This window comes from Macrobrachium nipponense, chromosome 12 (assembly GCF_015104395.2).
Source record: "Macrobrachium nipponense isolate FS-2020 chromosome 12, ASM1510439v2, whole genome shotgun sequence".
NCBI lineage: Eukaryota > Metazoa > Arthropoda > Malacostraca > Decapoda > Palaemonidae > Macrobrachium > Macrobrachium nipponense.
This window is the reverse complement of record NC_087205.1, coordinates 46,481,506-46,503,099: the sequence shown is the minus strand read 5'-3', so window position 1 is coordinate 46,503,099 and position 21,594 is coordinate 46,481,506. Positions and strand designations below refer to the sequence as shown.

The 21,594-nt window shown below is 35.4% G+C and overlaps 1 protein-coding gene across 1 annotated transcript in view; it reads right to left on the bottom strand.

Moving 5' to 3' along the window:
• LOC135225001 (uncharacterized) overlaps positions 1 to 21,390 on the bottom strand; it is a 42,817-nt gene extending 21,427 nt beyond the window's left edge. Inside the window, exon 1 of the mRNA XM_064264292.1 lies at positions 20,832 to 21,390. Within this exon, the coding sequence (XP_064120362.1) occupies positions 20,832 to 20,859 (28 nt within the window). The 5' untranslated portion in view covers positions 20,860 to 21,390. The remainder of the gene's footprint in view (positions 1 to 20,831) is intronic.
• Positions 21,391 to 21,594: the final 204 nt, after the last annotated feature.

Sequence of the window (21,594 nt, the reverse complement as noted above, 5' to 3'; positions counted from 1 at the left end):
CAGTCTTTCTTGTCTAGTTTAGGGTGTCTCATGTTTGTTTCTGAATGCACTGTACTATGGTGTGCATTGGGGCAGGGATGTAGTGCTCATGTGAAGAGCTATCGTTTTTGTTAACTGTATTAAGGGGAATGCTAGTGGAAACTATCATTCATTGGGCAACCTTTTGGTGCCCAAAGCAAAGAGCTTAGCGTCTTGTTTATATCACTGTCCAGTGCCATGTTTTAAAGTACAACTCGAAGTGATGAGATACTTATACGTGTAATCAATGGAATTTATTCTTTAGGAGGTGCCAAGAATTCAAAGCCATCGAGGTTACTATGTCTACGTCGAATGTATGCATTTGATGATTAAGAAGAAATCCTTGATGTACTACTAAGAAAATGAATTTTTTTACCTTGGCCCTCCAATTGATATTTTAAACCCAAGAACACAATTCTCTTACACTTTGGGTGTAATAAGAAGTCACACATTTTGTGATGCACTGTTGCTGTACCCATCAAAAACAACAACAGGATTTTTTCTTCAAGAATAATATACTTGGATGCAATATCTTTATATGTTTCCCATGTGGTCCATTTGATGCATTGGAACAAGGATCCCCCATCAAAAACAGAACATTTAGCATCAGGACTTGGCTCAATTTGACTTGAAGTGCAATTTGCCATGGCATCTGCAAGCTGAAGCTTAGTGGTACTTCGAGAAAGTCCATTACTTGTGAACTAGCAATGGTGAGAATACTGAAAGCTCATATTTCATGATTTCACTTGAGATGGCTTCAGCATTATTGTCTATCACCAGTAACCACTGAAACAGTGCGCTTAACTGCTATCTGTTACTATTTTTTGACCCACTGTCCAGATATGGTGCTTCTTTCTGAATATATAGTTTGCTGCATTTTGGCCTTCCATCATTTTGATTATATTGTTCCCAACTTCTTTGGCATGATGAGCAAATGGCTGTGGTGCAGATAATCCTGAAATTATGTTGTATAGGTACTAATTGTTCTAGGTACTACAAAATTTTTGAAGTAACCTCCTGATTGCTCATCCCTCTGGATCAGTTAAGTCTTTATTTCTTTCAGTGCTAGTCTTCTTCTGAGAACACTTTATCTCATCACATATCTGAGCAAAGATTGGCATGGCCTGTAATCATCTTGTTCGTTAAGTCTCATCCATACCTTGTCCACGTGTTAAGCCACCTTATGACTTTATGGATTTCATAAGAACTTGCTCAATAACAAGATCTGGTGTTAACCCAGCCCAGTATCTGTTAATTCATCTAAAGAAAAATAAACAAGAGTCAATAAGTTGGTCATAGAGTGTCTCGTTCTTCTTTGTTAGATCCACCATGTCCTGGAGGAATAGATGTGCAGATTTTGTGTAGTTATTGTGTCCATAAACAGCAAGAGAGAGAGAGAGAGAGAGAGAGAGAGAGAGAGAGAGAGAGAGAGAGAAGGCCACATTCTTTGTAGTACCCTGAAGTACAATGTTGGTTGGCTGATTCTTTGACCTCTGAGTGAGACCACAAGGATATCCATCATCTTCATGTACTGAACCCATAATTTTCCATTGGGACTTTGCCGTACCTGACCTTTGACATCTCTGTTTCAAATGCTTTTTCCCATGGACTACTGGGGGATAGTAAAGAGAGGAACCACACTTTCAACAGTCCTTGCTCTTGCTACAACTGGCTCACAAGCATTCAAGAAAGGTAAAATATCATTTATCCCTTTCAGCCTTCTACAGTGCACAGCTCTTAACACAAAATATTCTAGACATCGATTACAATGCAGTATAACGCACTAACATATTGACACTTTTCATACTCATTTCACCAAAACATAGGTATGATGTGTAAACTGATACAAAAAAGTAAATTATCCACATCCATAACTTTACGTTTTATAGCCAGTTTAGTGGTGACATGATTTATTTAAATGAAAATGATTACATTTACTGGCATAATGTCACCACACAGTTTCCAAACTGAATAACCTTTAACAATAGTGTATGCATATCAAATGATGACCCACGTAGCCATTATATAAGTCATATCACATTACCATGATTCATATACATATATCGAGCTACAAATGTCCTTTAATATCTAATTCGCTCTACCTCGGAATTAATATATTTTCATATATGTTTAACCGAAGGGGAATTTTTCTAGGCGATAATAGATTTGCTGGCTGACGGGCACAAACCATCGCCATCTTCAAATCCAGGACGACAGTGAAGCCTAAACCCACCCCGCCACCGCAAGAGGATATAAGTTTATGCCGCCTCCCACCTCAAATACCGTCAGCAAATCTATTATCGCCTAGAAAAATTCCCCTTCAGTTAAACATATATGAAAATATATTAATTCCGAGGTAGACCGAATTAGATATTAAAGGACATTTGTAGCTTGATATATGTATATGGATTACAGTAATGTGATATAACTTATATAATGGCTACACGCGGGACAAAAGCAATACAATGCTACCGAGGATGAGGGGGTTTGATGCAGTCTCCAAAACTACTAATACCTGAGTGCGACCGGTATTTGAGGTAGGAGGCGGCATAAACTTATATCCTCTTGCGATGGCGGGGTGGGTTTAGGCTTCATTGTCGTCCTGGATTTGAAGATGGCGATGGTTCGTGCCCATCAGCCGGCAAATCTATTATCGCCTAGAAAAATTCCCCTTCGATTAAACATATATGAAAATATATTAATTCCGAGGTAGAGCGAATTAGATATTGAAGGACATTTGTAGCTTGATATATGTATATGAATTACAGTAATGTGATATGACTTGCATAATGGCTATGTGCGAACAAAAGCACTACAACGCTACCGTGGACGAGGGGGTTTGATGCAGTCTCCAAAACTACGATTACCTCAGTGCGACAGGTATTTGAGGTGGGTGGCGGCATAAACTTATATCCTCTTGCAGTGGCGGGGTGGGTTTAGGCTTCACTATCGTCCTTTATTTGAAGATGGTGATGGTTCGTGCCTGTCAGCCGGCAAATCTATTATTGCCTAGAAAAATTCCCCTTCCGTTAAACATATGTTTAATGGAGGGGAATTTGTAGCTCGATGTATATATATATATTCTATAATATATATATATATATCTATATATTATATCTATTCTATATATATATAATAATATAATATATATATATATATATATATAGATGCAGTCTCCAAAACTACTAATACCTGAGTGCAACCGGTATTTGAGGTAGGAGGCGGCATAAACTTATATCCTCTTGCGATGGCGGGGTGGGTTTAGGCTTCATTGTCGTCCTGGATTTGAAGATGGCGATGGTTCGTGCCCATCAGCCGGCAAATCTATTATCGCCTAGAAAAATTCCCTTCGATTAAACATATATGAAAATATATTAATTCCGAGGTAGAGCGAATTAGATGTTAAAGGACATTTGTAGCTCGATTTATATATTATATATATATATATATATATATATATATATATTATATATATATATATATATAAATCGAGCTACAAATGTCCTTTAACATCTAATTCGCTCTACCTCGGAATTAATATATTTCATATATGTTTAACGGAAGGGGAATTTTTCTAGGCAATAATAGATTTGCCGGCTGACAGGCACGAACCATCACCATCTTCAAATAAAGGACGATAGTGAAGCCTAAACCCACCCCGCCACCGCAAGAGGATATAAGTTTATGCCGCCACCCACCTCAAATACCGGTCGCACTGAGGTAATCGTAGTTTTGGAGACTGCATCAAACCCCCTCGTCCACGGTAGCGTTGTAGTGCTTTTGTTCGCACATAACCATTATACAAGTCATATCACATTACTGTAATTCATATACATATATCAAGCTACAAATGTCCTTCAATATCTAATTCGCTCTACCTCGGAATTAATATTTTCATATATGTTTAATCGAAGGGAATTTTCTAGGCGATAATAGATTTGCCGGCTGATGGGCACGAACCATCGCCATCTTCAAATCCAGGACGACAATGAAGCCTAAACCCACCCCGCCATCGCAAAAGGATATAAGTTTATGCCGCCTCCTACCTCAAATACCGGTCGCACTCAGGTATTAGTAGTTTTGGAGACTGCATCAAACCCCCTCGTCCTCGGTAGCATTGTATTGCTTTTGTCCCGCGTGTAGCCAGTATATAAGTTATATCACATTACTGTAATCCATATACATATATCAAGCTACAAATGTCCTTTAATATCTAATTCGGTCTACCTCGGAATTAATATATTTTCATATATGTTTAACTGAAGGGGAATTTTTCTAGGCGATAATAGATTTGCTGACGGTATTTGAGGTGGGAGGCGGCATAAACTTATATCCTCTTGCGGTGGCGGGGTGGGTTTAGGCTTCACTGTCGTCCTGGATTTGAAGATGGCGATATATATATATATATATATATATATATATATATATATGTATATATATATATATATATATATATATATATATATATATACATTCCTCTAAAGCTAGTCTTTTAATTGGCATACTTTCAGACGATAGCACAGTATGATTCCTTAATCTGTCATTGCCCATTGCATTTCTGAGAGTAGTCTTAATTCATTTCAGAGCAGAGAAGCTTTTCTCTGCTGAAGCTGACTACACAGGCAACACTGCAGTAATTTTGGCTAGTCTGCAGAGTTCAGGAAAAGCCTCCTCATATGGATTAAGAATTTCCAATTAATCTAACAATGATTTAGTCCTTTCAGTGTCACTTACGCCCTTGTACCGTCTTTCAAACATGCGTTTTGCAGAGTACAGCTCATGTTTGAGATCTTCAGTGTTAACATAGGCATGAATAACTCCACACATTTTCTCGAAAGATAAGAATTCCATATTTTGTGGGTTAAGTGGCTGTAATGATTTCATAGGTGTGCAGGATTCATTACTGAGCCGCCTTTTCATTTCTGACAACATACGGTCTAGAATTGGGAAAAAAAGGGAATTCGTGCTAAATCCTTAGCACTGAGGTCAAAGTGTGTGCTTCCTGACTGTTTTCCAATAGAATTGACAACAACAAACTCCTGCAATTTTGTAGAAATTCTACGTTTCCTTGATGGTTTACACTCGGAAGTATCAAAGACATGAGGTGTTAAACTTTTCTCCACCTCATCCCACAAACGATCAAAAGAGGATGGATCTGCACGCATCTCTTCAAGGTGAACTGTTATAGTTTCAATTAATTCTACAGCTTTTACAAAGTCAAGTTTAATTGACTGAATCAAAATTTGATAATTGATTTATCTTACCAAGAAGATATGTCATGATAACTAACCTCATAACAAATGAGCATTTATTTGGTATATCAGTTCTCTTGCATCAATAGCCCTATCTGCATTGAAGTCATCTGCTAAATCTTCCAGAACACGTACCACAACAAATAACCTATTCCAAGCATCATACCTACAAGCCCATCGGGTATCTGAAAGTCGCTTAAGCTCTTTTGTTTGTTCATTGGGATACAGTTCCTTTTCTACATCTGTCCACTTTGCATGGACATAAGAACCACTAATGAATGCATACAATTTTTCCAACAATGAGGAAAATTGTGAAGCATCAGGTAAAGATTTGATGACATTGACAAGAACTAGATTTAGACGATGGGCAAGACAGTGTACATAGGAATCAAATGGTGCCTCTTGTTTAGTGCGTCCTGTAAACTCCTTTGCGTCTGCCACTCATAACTGAGGCACCATCATAACCTCGACCAACTAAATTGGCCTTGAAATCAATTTCATGTCTTTTTAGAACATTAGGTATTTCGTGAGTTAGGGCATTTGCATCAAGTTGAAAAGCAGCTTTAAAGTCTAAGAAAGTCTCATAGAGGTTTTCTTTGCCATAGTACCTGATAATGAGGGATAATTGTTCTGTTTTAGATACATCCTTAGTTTCATCAACTATTATGGAGAAAAATTTGGCTTCTTCATTTCATTTACAATTTCTGTCCTAGTCATCTCAGCTAAAATACAAATGATATCATTTTGTATCTCTGGGCGTGTGTACTTGGCATTTTTTGGTCCAACCTGTAACCGATCCTTTATAGTTGGATCATGACTGGCAAATAAATTTAAAATTTGCCTGACATTGTTTGGGTTGTCATCTCTTCTCCTTCTCTATGGCCTCTCTGAGCCAGTTTCTGTGTAAAGGTCACCAAAACTACGTGACCTAATGGCTTTATGAAGTGACGATTTTCTTTAATTATCTTCTTAGTGGGCCAGTGATTGGGCACCTGGCACAGGATTCTCGTGGCTGGGCACGTGCCCGCCCATGCCCACCCTTAGCTAAGTCACTGTCCATTCCTATGAATGATAGCCACGATCTGCCAATGTTTGTGAGCAACAAGCAACAAGTCCAGCCGAAGAAAAGAATAGCTGTTGACGTCACTCGGTGATGAGGTCCAAACCCAAGCCAACATCCACCAAGTGAAAACGATTTAAATTTTTCCCCTTTAACTCAATGAAAGACTAAAACGTCACGATTTCTTTAATTACAGTTAGTTTTATTTGCTCTTATCCAAAAAATGAGTTTAAAGCTCACATAAAATAATTTTGTAATTTTGGCTATTTTGTTTTTTTTATTTTCTCTAGCATTAAATTCTGATTAGAAAATCTTAACCTAAAATACATCCTCTAGAGAAACGTGTTACAGTATTGCTTCTGTAGGTTACCCCGCTATGTTAGCGACATAATCAGCCAAAATTTAGACCGAATTCTTTCCTCCCATTTCCTTCTTTAAAGATTTGTTTTGCTGAACGGTTCTGAATCATTTGTATATAACTTGATCTTTTCCCATAAATTCACTTTCGGTTTATTAACTTTACATTCTGGCTTCTGTTCCGTATTGTTTCAAGAAATGAATATATATTATAAAAAAAGTACTGTCGCGAAGTTTCCACTGAAACACACAAAGGCGTCTCCAGTGACCTCTGGCCGCAGCTGTAGCAGAGACTAACATTCCTTCATTCATCATTTGACTGAATGTCACGCCTTCTTCCTCCGGCATTACACTTGGCTCCTCTCGCTCTGTTTCCTGCGTTTCATTGACACCGGGAAGACACAATCTTCTGGACAAATCTCTTCCTCTCTCTTCTTTCTGCACGCACTTCCGGGAAACAGTTATAGAATCGTTTGCAATTTCAGCAGTTTACATAGCATGGACACTTACCAGATGGAAGTAACGACTATAAAATCAAACTTGAATATTTCAGTATCTTTTCATTCAAACATATGACGAGAAAAGTAACACTGAAAGTTATATAAGATTAATTGATGAGAGAGAGAGAGAGAGAGAGAGAGAGAGAGAGAGAGAGAGAGAGAGAGAGAGAGAGAGAATGGAAATTGTAGATAGAGGCTAGAAGAACTAAGTCGTAGTTTAATATTCTATTTGTATTTTCCTGATAATCTTCGACAATAGAGAAGAGGGTCCTTCTCTATCGCATATTTATCCAATAGTTTAATTAAAATTATTCCTGCTTTATGAGCTGCATTATACCCATGAAAATATTGATTACTGATGCATATTTTCATGGTTATGCATTTGTTCGAGATGACATTTCCTTAATCAGACAAATAATTTTTGTTGACAAAGCAGATGGAGAGAGCATACAAGTATACGCCATGTTTTGTGTAATATCGTCACCGAAACAACCGGGAAAGAAGCACTCTGTGATTATAGTACTTATGTGAAGAAACGCCAAAATTTTCTGATGAGCACAGTCATCTTACGGCGTCGGGATTAATATTTGTTATTCAAGCAGTAATATTTCTGTCTGAAGTCTAAAATTTTCTCTCGTTGACTGACAAAAGAAAAAAAATTATTTTTAAAATTCTTTCTTATTTTGCGGATTCCGTTGACTGTAATCACTTTAAATCAATTGAATTACCATGTGTACTTTAAACCGTTCCTTCTCGTGATTTCATTGGTGACTGCAATTCTTAACAAAATATGCTTTTAAAATTGTTTGATGTAAGGTATTCATGATGAATGTGTGTTATTGATGGTATCAAATTTGTGAGAACTGAGGAAGTTGTGTAGAGATAAGGAAGGTTACTTTTTTTTTGCTTGTTTGATAAATTCATAAGATTTCGCGCGATGTCTATCGCTTTTTTTTATTTCAACATTTCATTCATTCGTTTTAAGCCATTCTTGCATATCATTTCCTTCAACATTCAGGTTTTGCAATGAAGTACAATGGAATAGTGTCACTTCTCTGCTGTTTTCTTTTCTTGATGTTCATTGTAGCACATCCTGAAGGCCAGATGTAGGTAATGGAGTAACATTCCAATTCTCCAGTTTGTGCAAAACGAACACCTTTGAGCATACTTTCTAAAAATAAAAGATGACATGACAGCTAGAAGTCATCTACGGGCTTTATTGAAGCCACATTAACAAGGAATAAAAATCTCCGTCCTGGATTATCTCTTGATCATCTTTCCATGTCTCTTTTGCTTAAAGAACATGCCACCCACATTTAACAAACTTTAACCCCAAGCCCCCCTCTGTTTTTGTATAAAAAGATGTCAACTTCTCTTGTATTCAGTGTGAACTTGGAAATGTAGAATAAACTACGAAAGTACTTGTTCAAAGTCCTGGTTTCCACTTACCTTCTTACGTGGATTTTGTGATATTCTCAAGCATATGTTCCTTTGTGCTTGAGAATATCACAAAATCCTCATAGTTTATTCTACATTTTCAAGTTCACACTGAATACAAAAAAAGTTGATAGAGCTTTACACACACACACACACACACACACACACACACACACACACACACACATATATATATATATATATATATATATATATATATATATATTGTGACGAAGTGCCAAGTATCTGGTTACTACACTTACCATTCGTTAATTGTTACCTTACAACAGCCAGACACCTGAACCTTCATCACAGGTACTAAACGACTGAATACTCTAAAGACAACAGTGATCCCTTAAACAACTTAACAGTATTACATAAAATCAGACTAAGTTCATCAAAACAGGTTTGAGGTAATCTTGCAAGTAATTAGATTAATTAAAGGGTATCACTCCATCCACAACTTTAAAAGATAAAGTATTTCCCTAATTTCAGAAGTCTAAGTACTTCCCTGGTTCTAAGTCACTTCAAGTTAATTGAAGGAAAACAGATCAATTACCACTCTATGTTTCTACCTAAGTTAAATATAATCATATGCATGTATACTGATGAGAAATAAAATACTTATAAAAATTTTAAAAACAAAAATTTATAATCAAACTCAAAATTTATAAGTGAAATTCACAATATCAGGGAAAATTACTGTTACTTGAAAACAAAGAAAAGTTTAATTAATTCTTGAATCAATTAAGTAAAATTAAATTAAAATTAATTTATCACAAAATTCAAGAAAATTAATTCAATCAGTATTCAAAAGTGTTAGACAATTAAAATTTGGAAATTAATTCACAAGTGTCAAACAACACTAAAACTTGAAAAGAATTCTAAGTAAATGCAAATTAATTCACAAGTGTTAAATTCAATTAAATGTGCAATGATTAAGTAATGAAAATAACTAAGTTAATTAAATTGTGAATGCAAATGAAAACACAGAAAAGATGTGGAAAATACCAAAATTGTAAAAAGCACTAATCACACAGAATATAAAGTGAAAACACACACTTCAATAAGAAAATGGATAAATGCACCTCGAATGAAACCAACACAGAACACAAGAAGTTGCAATGTGTAAAAATGTAACTATTAGTTATTAGTTGCAACTAATAAAAATATAACACACTTTACCTTTACCAGTTTTCTTTCTGCTGCAGCTTGTTTTGCAATTTTACAAAAATAGGCGTCGTTACACACTTGTACAATGTTTGTTCAGATTCCACAAAAAGCAATAGATAATACTAAATAAACACAAAAAAATATCAAATATGAAATTGACAAGTTACGAGTGAACAATTTACGCTATGTTAATATCAGTTATGGTGAGGCAGAGAGAGAGAGAGAGAGAGAGAGAGAGAGAGAGAGATGTCTGAACGCAATGCGGTTCTAAGTAACAATGAAATTCTCTTCCTTACAGAAGCTGCACAGTGGATGTGGCACAAAACGTTTTGGGCATGCGAAAGATGATGCAATCCCTTCTAGAAGCTTCGGATATGACATAACTTTACAGAAAAATTGTGAAATCTACTTGTGGTTTCAGCAAAGATGTACGCGTATGAACGAGACATGCACGTAGTATGCTCAACAAAGACACGACTCGATCGCAGCAAAAGTCCCTTATCAGACGTGATGACAGAATTCCCAAAACACAACGGAGACCTCGAGATCTCTAATCAAACGTGTTGACATAATAGGGAAACAACTCTAGCTTCGAACAGACAAAGATAACCTCTCTCTTTTATTACATTCTACGTTATATATGCAAAATCTGAACACACATTTTAGACATCCTGTAACTCTATAAGCTAGCTAAGGAATCTTAAAAATGTTGCAAAACTCTATATATAACATTTCATACAGTCTTGGAGAAGATATATGCATTTTGAAAGTAGCAACATATAATATAATATAGTATATATATATATATATATATATATATATATAATATGATATATATATATATATATATATATATATATATATAATATATATATTATATATATATATATATCATATATATATAGTATATATATATATATATATATATATATATATATATATATATATATATATATATATATGTATATATATATCATATATATATATATATATATATAATATATATATGTATATATAAATAAAGGTTTTTTGCCACGAAGGAAAAAATGAAAAAGCGAGATAGCCTTCGTGGCAAAAAACCTTTATTTATACATAGCATCACGTTTTATATACTTCGTGATCAAGTTATTCATATATATATATTATATATATATATATATATATATATATATATATATATATATATATTATATATAAATAAATATAAATCTATATATATATATATCTATATATATATTCCCCATTTTGTCAAACAAGGAGGATGTGTCATATGGACATCCGCAAAACTCTCTCTTCCCCACGAATCGGCTTCATACTCCTGCTTTGTCCCTCTGTCTGCTGCGTGCTCTCTCTGTTCCAGGAAGCCAGTCACCACAAAGTAATCATGCAGCTGAAGGAGCGCGCCAAGAACTGCAGATGCCCTGGCCAGATGCCAAGTAGAGGCGTTTAGCAAATGAATCCTGCCCGGCCCCTGCGCTTCTTGGCTTCTCAACGTCACGCTGCCGAAGTTTTGCTTGACTCCAACATCCTTCATAGTACCTTGATCAATTCCAACAGCGCCCTAGAAGTGGAAGCTAGCTTCCAAAGATGGTACAGTGCGAGAGCAGTGTGGCAATCAGTCTTATTCCTTTTTCCTTGTTCCATCTCTGTCACATGCGAGCTGTCCGTGTCCATTGGTCTAACAAGTTAGCTTTGCTTTAAGCGCTGTGGTAACCTTGCACATAAATGAGTGTTGCTTATCGGTCGATCGACCTCCCTTTTATTAGCATCTGCTAAGATCATTTACTAGGGTTGATAAGGTACACCTGGTGTTTGTGTATTACTCCCTTCCATCAATTACCGTAACTTTCTGTGGAGTAATTCAGTCACTACTTTGCCCTCCGAGGGAATTTGGAATGCAAGAGTCACATATATTGCAAATTGGAAGGAAAAGCAGTCTCATCTTGCTTTGTGTGGCGCGTGTGTATTTATACCTTCACACCTTGTTCCAGGTATCAATCTCAAGTCAATTCCTGGCTGTGGAGAGGTAGCATACTCATTTCTTAGACGTTCTGTGCTCCCATTCTTGCTCTAAGTCTGTTCACAAGTCGGCTAGCCTGACCACGTCATTCCAGTATTTTAATCAACCTGATCTATTAGTTATAACTCGGACTCTGAAGGTCCCTCAGCACCCTTAAGGTGCCCATTTCAGACGTTGAGTGATTCATCTATAAATACATTCCCTTTCAATTTAATCCTTAGAGTTACTCTTACATTTTTCCTTTAAATCTGTAAAGGCCATCGAGTTCATTTATGAACTCGACCTCGCACCAGTCAATGTTTTAACCAATGTGCAACCCACATAGAGGTCCAGATTCATATATATATATATATATATATATATATATATATATATATATAGATATATATATATATAATATATATACTATATATATATACATATATTTTAAAAAATTTTTTATTAAATATGTATATATAATATATGTATAATATATTCATATATGGATATATAATAAGATATATATAGATATATATATATAATATATATATATAAATTAAATATATAGATATATATATATTATATATATATATATATTTCATATAATGTATATAAATATCTATATATATATATATATAATATATATTATATAATATATATATTATATATATATTATATATATACAATATATACGAGAGCCACATGAAAAGTGGGAATTAAAGACGAGGTGCCAAGCGCTTTCGTGTATTGTGCACACTTTTCTGGAGCACACAGCAAAAGAAATGAATAGAGACTTAAAGAAAAAACTTCACAAACCAAAGATCAAAGCCATGAACAAGCAAAAGATCATTACATATTGTCACTACCAAACAATAAGTAAAAATACTTTAAATGTGCCAAAGAACTCAAACTGCAGTTTGTAGAACAGATTGTTGTACTTCCCTACAACTTTACAATTAATATGCAGTTCGGAATTCCTAGACTTAGAGTTTTGTCGAATTTATGACGTAGGAAATAGGTTAAAATAATCAAAGTTTTTAATCGACAAGTCTTTGCAGAAAGCTAGAAATATTTTCTATTCCGGTAGCAAAAGGGAATTTTGTTTGAGAGAAAATATTTTGATACTGCCATATAATATAAAACTTTCTTTTATTCAAAAATTACTGAAAAACTAACACGTGGTTTACAAAAATTCAGGAGCACTTCAAATATCATTGTTCTTAATCCGCCCAACAAATTAGTGGCTTTATTTACATGATTTCTTGGCTGGGTATAGTAACAAATACCTAGGTCAAGCTGACAGAGCACTAGATTACAGTCTAAAACAACACCGTTATGCAGACCGAACATGTCAATTGACAAGTGCTTTATTTGTACACGTGAATGATTTTCACCATTATATAGACTGGAAAAATTCGTCTGAGATCATTTTATGTAACCAAATCTGCCTTATTATTTGGTAGTGACAATTTGTAATTATGTTCTACTTGTTAATGGCTTTGATCTTTGATTTTTGAAGTTTTCTTGTCTATGTCTCTATTTATATATTTCCTTTGTGGCCCGGAGAAGTGTACGCAATACACGGTAGCGCATGATATGTACCACCTTGTCTTTAATTTTCACCTTCATGTGGCTCTCTACCTCTATATTTGTCACGTGCAGTTTGGTGACATACTGCCGATATCTATGGAGAGATATATTAAATATATAATATGTATGTATATATATACATACATACTATATATATATATATATATATATATATATATATATGTGTGTGTGTGTGTGTGTGTGTGTATATGTATATATTTATATATATATATATATATATATATATATATATATATATATATATATATATATATATATCTATATATATAATTCTGAATGATAGAGTGAGGATTATGTACCTTAAATTTCACAAGACTAGGTACTACATTGTTTACTTTTAACGAAGAAATTAACTTTCTTTCCCAATATCTCCAGAATAACTGCTTCCCAGACAAACTTTTGTTTAGAATACTTAAGAAAATGCTAGATGCCCGATTCATAGAGTTTTGACAGTACCAAAATTAAAAATTTGTACTAGTTTCCCTTTTTTTTCATGGCGACCTTTTCAGAAAAAAGTTCTTGACAATTATTCAAAAGAATTCCCGGACTGAACCTTAAAATCGTTCCAGAAAATCCATTAACATTCGGAACTCTGTTCAAAACGAAAGACCGCCAAGTCCTCCTCTAAAATCTACCGGTGGATATATAAATATATATATATATATATATATATAATATATTATATATATATATATATATATAATATATATATAATATATAAATATATATAGATAGATAAGATAAGATAATGTATACTATATATATATATATATATATAATATATATTATATATACTAATATATATATATAATATATAATATAATATATATAATATACTATACGTGATCACGGGAGTTGTGTGGGATGTACGAGGAGGTTACTAGAAGTGAGAATAGATTCTCACAGGGGCTTAAGTTTTCGAACGGGCAGTAGATCAGCAAATCCCGAAGAATCAAACAGGAACCATTCTAGATCATATAAAAACATATATTAATGATAAGGACTTTACATAATGAAAACGACCTAACAACCTTTGAGTTCATTATGAAAAAAAGGTAGTTCCGTCTTACAATACACAATCCACCTCTATTCAGTTGTGTATCGCCTAGGGTGCGTTGTTTGTTGTTTATGAAATTTTTTCAGTCATTGCCCGTCCTTTGTTTCGATCAGGTACAGAATAGCCTTACTGTTTTAGGTTTCGTTTTCTTCTTTTTATATAATATTGATCTTATAATGTAATTTCTTAGTTAATTATTTTATGTAATTTTACTGTCTTTAGAATCTTACAGATATTTTGTACATAACTTTAGTGTTTGGTATGTTTTCCTGTCTTACAACATTCATAGGTTATTGTTAAAATTTTCTTCATGCTGATGTTCATTGAATTTCATTAAATATTGCGTCATTTTTATGAATTATGCAGTGCGTGGTTTTAATGTTCGCAGGTATATTTCTAATTTAGCTTTGAGGATGCGACTATGAGTCGTGAAACGTTGGCAAAATAAATGTACCGTCTTCTAAGGATATTTATGGGATAACTCCTACAAAGCCTACACCAATCACGATGAACATCTGCGTTTTTCCTCCGTTATTCTGTTCCTTCTTCACATCAGATCAAGAGGTTTTAACCCTTTCATGCCTTGTTAGCTAAATTGGATTTGACACTCCTACAGTTTTACACACACACACACACACACACACACACACACACACACACACATATATATATATATATATATATATATATATATATATATATATATATGTGTGTGTGTGTGTGTGTGTGTGTGTGTGTAGATGTATATATACAACCGTACATCATATATACATACGTATGATATTTTCACAATATATATATGTACATACATATGTATATATATATATATATATATATATATATATATATATATATATAGTATATGTATATATACACACACACACACACACACACATACACACACACACACACACACACACACACACACATATATATATATATATATATATATATATATATATATATATATATATATATATATATATATATATATAGCCGAAGCGGGAGGATGGTGTTTGTGAGAGCTCTACCCCATTTCCCCTGGTTTTTGACAGTCAGCAGCCTGGAAGACTATTTTCATTCTCGAGATCTGTATTGTGAATATTGCAAGTGTGTGTTGGCAGCAGAGAAAAGTGAAATGATACTGTATTTGACCTGGTGAAACAAATAGTTGATGTTCGTGCGAATCATTTCTGGGCAGTGGTCCTTCCCTGTCAAAGTTTTCATTTTCCGCGCATGCGCACTGAAGGTTTTTGCAGACTACCACTGGCGTTACGTCATAGAAACCTATGAATCAAAATGTGTGACACGAGTAATTACGAGGCGGCCTGGGAGGCGATTATGGAGATAAAGGAATATGTCGACAATGGAATACTATTCTTTATTTATAACAAAGTGAATTTTATGTCTCATGACGATATTTTTGTTATCTGCAATGATTTTTATGGTGAAGATGATGTAGCAAAGGCCAAATTATTGATGTATACAAAATTCAAATGCCCTGAAAAATCGAAGACACACAGGGGAACAACTAAAAAGGTAAACGACATTAAAGAAATGATTTCATTTTTGTCGCAAAATGTTGCTTCGGATGTCATATTTTGCATCACAAAATGTACGCAGGTGCCGTCTGTTTCGATGGAGTTTATAGACGCACCTTCAATGAGTCGACATATGAGTTCGTTGCGGATGGAGATGGAACTCGTGTCTGCTAAGTATCATAGGCTTTCAACTAGGATAGAGGATATGGAAAAAATTCTGGAGCAGAAGCAGGTGGTACCATGCCCTGTGGATGCTAGAGTGAGTCCTCGCAGTGACTTACCTGCAGTGGATGATTATATTCATTTTGCGAGGAACACTGAACCAAGATCATCGATGGCAAAAGTCGTGAAGAAAAACCTTGGACCGACCAAACACAGAAGGAGTGAGGAGGATAAGCAACAAAAATCATTGAATGGGAGAAGTAAACCCTCGGAGGGGAAGTGCGACGTTCTTATGGATTTCGCCGAGTCCAAAGACGACGAGGAGAAGGAAGAAGAGAGGTGGAATATACCTGGGCACGAGTATAAAAAACGGAAGCGCTTACTGCAAAGAAAACAAGCTCAAGAAAGAGAAAATCAGGGCTATAAAGATAAGGGGGTTGTTTTTGAACAAAGACGGCGTAAGCCTCCTATCATTGGGGAGAGTGGTGGTAGCTCACTTAAGGCAGCTCAGCCTTTAAGGCATGTACATTTATTTGTGTCTAGGCTGCAACCTGACACTACTTCAGAAATGCTTCTTGGCCATGTTTCTCGCATAGCGGGTGTCACGACGGTAGAGTGCGAGCATGTTGAACAACGATTCACTCACTATCGATCTTTCAAAGTCATTATTAAAGAAATGCCACAAAGTAGGGTCAAGGATTTGTACAAACCAGAAAGTTGGGGTAAGGATATTCTGGTCCGTCGTTGGTATGATTAATCTCAATTTCCTTCTCTTTATAAATGGATTTAAGATTTACATCTTATAACTGTAGATCAGTTAGAAATTGCCATTTTGATGTAGCCGAATTAACTCATGTTTCTGATATAGTCTGTCTGCGGGAGACTTGGCTACCGGTGCAGGAATCAGACTACCTGAATAGAATAAATTCTGAATTTGCATATTATGCAGTTTCCCCAGTTGATTTATCGAGGGAGTTGTTGGCTGGTCGTCCTTATGGGGGCGTTGCTTTTCTGTACCGAAAGGGCCTTGCCTCTCTTGTATACAGCGAGTGGACACCTCAGATGACAGACTAATTTGTATTGACGTGTCTATAGAGGAAAGTTGTATGAGGATTATCAACTGTTATCTTCCATACTCAGACGGACAAAATGATGCAGAGTATACTGATTGTTTATGTCAGATCACCCAAATGGAAAGGTTTTTGTAGTTGGTGATTTTAACGCTCACCCTGAATCACGGTTTGGTAACGAGCTAAAAGACTTTTGCACCCATTACGATTATTGTATTAGTGATGTTGTTGTGATGCCCTCCGACACTTACACTTGGGTGAGTGACGCAACGGGCCACACCCGTTGGTTAGACCACCTTGTCTGCCCTCCTAGTCTTCTAACGCACATTAACAATATGTGTGTGTTGCATTCCATTATTGGATCAGACCATCGTCCTCTTTCATTTTCTTTGAAGGTCTCGCAACTACCTACGCTGGTAGAAATGAATGACGGTAGTCAGACGAAGTTTTACCTCGGGGATCTACTGGCATACAGAGGTAAATCTGAAGAAGCTTTGAAAAACATTGAGTTGCCTTTGGAAACTCTACAATGCAACACAAGATCATGTCAAAACGAAGATCATTTTAGAGCTATTGAGAAATTTCTTTTGGACATAATTAGTGCACTTCAGCGGTCGTCTGAGTCTAAGGAGACGAATCACAGAGGTTTCAACCATATTCCTGGTTGGAATGACTTTGTAAAGGAATTCCATCATGAAGCACGGGATGACTATGGAATATGGAGCATGGAAGGAATCTGGTAATCCAAGAGAGGGATATTTCTATGATAAAATGAAATTTTCTAAAGCTCAGTTCAAAGGGATGTTCAGATTTTGTAGGGGAAATGAGGAAGAAATTAGATCAAATAAAACTGCTACAAGTCTGAATGGGAGTATGAAGAAATTTTAGAGAGAAATAAATAAGAAAAGAAAATCCCGAACATTCTTACCTGACATAATAAATAATGTGAGTGGTTATGAAAACATTGCCGAGTTATGGAAAGAACATTATTCTGAGCTGTTTAACGACCCTACTCATCCTGTTCCAGACCCAATGGAAAATCAAGGTCAGCGAGATGTTACAGGGACAAATTTCAATGAAATATCGAATGCTTTAAATTCTTTGAACACTTCAAGTAGCCCTGGACATGGACGGGTCCTGACCCCTTCAGCACTTAACTGAGGCTCATCCGGTACTTAGAGTTACTAAGTTTATTCGTCACTTCCTGTTTCTGTCATTCCTACTTACCGAGAGCTCTTATTCTGGTTATACTCTCTCCTTTGATTAAAGATAAAAATGCGGACCACAGTGACATTTCCAATTATAGGCCGATTGCTCTAGCCACTGTTATCTCAAAAGTTTTGGAAGCGATTATATTGGAGAGATGCAAAAAGCACTTATTGACAAGTGACAACCAGTTCGCTTACAAATCCAATCATGGAACGGAAATGCCAGTTCATATTCTTAAACACGTAACCGAGGAGTATAATGCTCGTAAAACACCTGTATTTGCTTGTTTCATGGATATGTCTAAAGCCTTTGATAAAGTGTCTCATAAGATGTTGTTTGAAGTACTGTCAGAAAGAAATGTTCCTTGCTATATTTTTAAACTGCTCGGTGAGTGGTATAAAAATCAGCAAATGATTGTCAAATGGGGCCATGTATTTTCGAGTGAATTTTCCACTTCATGTGGAGTAAGACAGGGAAGTTTACTTTCACCTTACCTGTTCAATGTATATATGGATGACCTTTCACATAGGCTGAGTCAAATTAAAGTGGGATGTTATTTAAACAACATGATTTTAAATCATTTGTGTACGCTGATGATATTGTTTTATTTGCTCCTTCAGTAAGTGGGTTGCAGCAGCTTATAAACATTTGTTGTGATTTTATGTCTGACAGACTTCTATTGTTAAACGTAAGGAAGACCAAATGTATAATTTTTTCTAAGAGTAAGATCTGCCCAAGTAATATATCACCAATTGTTGTTAACTATGCACATATAGATTTTGTACAGGAAATAAAGTACCTAGGATATTATCTTACTGCTCAAAATTCGGACGACGCCCATGTAGAATATTTGCATAGAGGTCTATGTGCAAGGGGCAATATGATTTCAAGGAACTTTTTAAAATGTAGCCAAGATGTCAAGAAAATGCTTTTTCAGAGCTTTTGTACAAGTTTTTATGGCATATCTTTGGTTGTCAGAGCGAAGCAACGAACTATGAATAAGCTGAGAGTATGTTACAACGATAGCCTACGAAGACTCTTGCAAGGCATTCGGAGGCATGCAAGCGCATCTGCTCTTTTTGTGGCTTTTGGTCAGCCATCTTTTCAAGAACTGAGACGCAAAACCATAACAAGCTACTTGCAAAGGCTGAAGAATTCCGAAAACTGTATTATGAAGAGGGTTGCCCACCCAGTTTACTTGCATAATTCAATTATTTTCAAACACTGGAAAAGCCTCATTTATGCTTAGTGCATTTGGTGCGCTCTTTATGCAAGAATATATTATTTCTTTGTTTTGTTCTGATGCTACATATGTATGTGCCCTTTTAGTTTCATTATCCGCATCTCATTCATATCATAATTTTTCACCTCTCTTTCATAATCATTTCTCATACTTATTTTAAATTTTGTCCTCTTGGAGTGTGGAGCTTTTATTTTTATATGTGTGTATATGTATGTATTTGTCTATGGCCTTTTATGTCCGAAATAAAGCATTTGAATTTGAATTTGAATTTGAATATATATATATATATATATATATATATATATATATATATATATATATATATATATATGTGTGTGTGTGTGTGTGTGTGTTGTTAGTGTGTTTGTGTGTGTTTGAGTGTGTATCAGTGTATGTATGATTACACCTTTGGAAAGTGAAGTGATATACTTAAAGTTATCCCTAGATTATTAAATGCGAAATGTTCTCAGCAACAAGATTAAGCCAGTTTTGTACTGGCACGGGCTCTTGTTTCACAGCAGCCCGTATAAAATTTTCTCGTATACGACCAATAAAGTAAAATGTCCGAAACCAGTTTACCTAGACTTCTTTGCACAGCATTCTCTTTTGTACCGTTCATTAGTCTTCGTACTCCAGTCATTGACCTGCTTAAGAAATCATGCAACATCATAACCATCGTATTTTTGGTATATATTTGGTTGTATTGTCATTCCTGATTCATATATCGTGATCAACACAAAATTTGAGAAACCTAACAGTTTAAGAGGAAGAGAAATGCGCGATAAGGGGTACAACGCGGATTCGAATTCGGACTTTGTAGGAAAGTTTTATGAATAATAATAATAATAATAATAATAATAATAATAATAATAATAATAATAATAATAATAATAACATCTATGTAAATAATCCGGGTCACTTATATTGATTTGGCACCTGGAGAGCAAACTTTGCCGTCGGCAGATTTTATGAATGCTTATGGAATACTGTAGCCAGAGGCTTTTGGGCAACGGTTGATCAGTGAAGGAGATTCTGCTATAAATTTTCACACACACACACACACACACACGGACGACATACGTGTGAAACGGACATCATTGTACTAATAATACATAGCAACGTGAACAGTCCAGAGTACTTACGATATATAGTTTTCATTGAGTGATTCATTGCTGTCTGGCGTTTCTCAGGAGTCTAAGCAGCTCTGATTGCGTTGATTTTCTTTCTGAGCGAATTTCCTGAAGCGTCTCCGGCCACAAAGAAGCGAGCTTAGGTCTTGTTGTTCAGTAAAGAAAGGATCCAACTTCCAAATCGTTCTTATTTCCAAAATAAGAAAGTCTGCAAAAAGTCTCATGTCACTATCCTTTATGACCCTCTATTCCATTTTCTGAAAATTCATGATCGTGATCATGCTACTGATTCATTTGACTGAGTGATGACAGCCTATCGTTAGGGAAGAAGTCTGCGAACATAATTATTTAAGCACATTTCTATCCTTCCACAGCAGCGTACCGAGTCCGGCTAAGGGTTAAAATACGCGTAGTAAGAATAGCATTGCCAATTTACTGGGATGTAAGTTTATCCTATTCAATTTTGAGATAGTTAATATGGTAATTGTTATATCACTCCACAGTGATGCTGATAATATCGGTCAGTTCTTCAGTTGCTTTCCTCTTCTGCAGAAAGTAAGTTTGGTCGCTCGTTCACTCTTCCAACTACAGACGGAGAATGATTCCCAGGAAAACCGCTCACCGTGAACCTGGATGAGCCAACTAACTGTCCGAGAAGACACCAGATAAACAACATTTTGTCTGGATAGCAAAGCGAAACATGACGACGGTATGCCAGCACTACTTCGAGTTTCTTTTAGTCTTGTTCGCTTGCATCAAAAGCAATCGTCAGTTA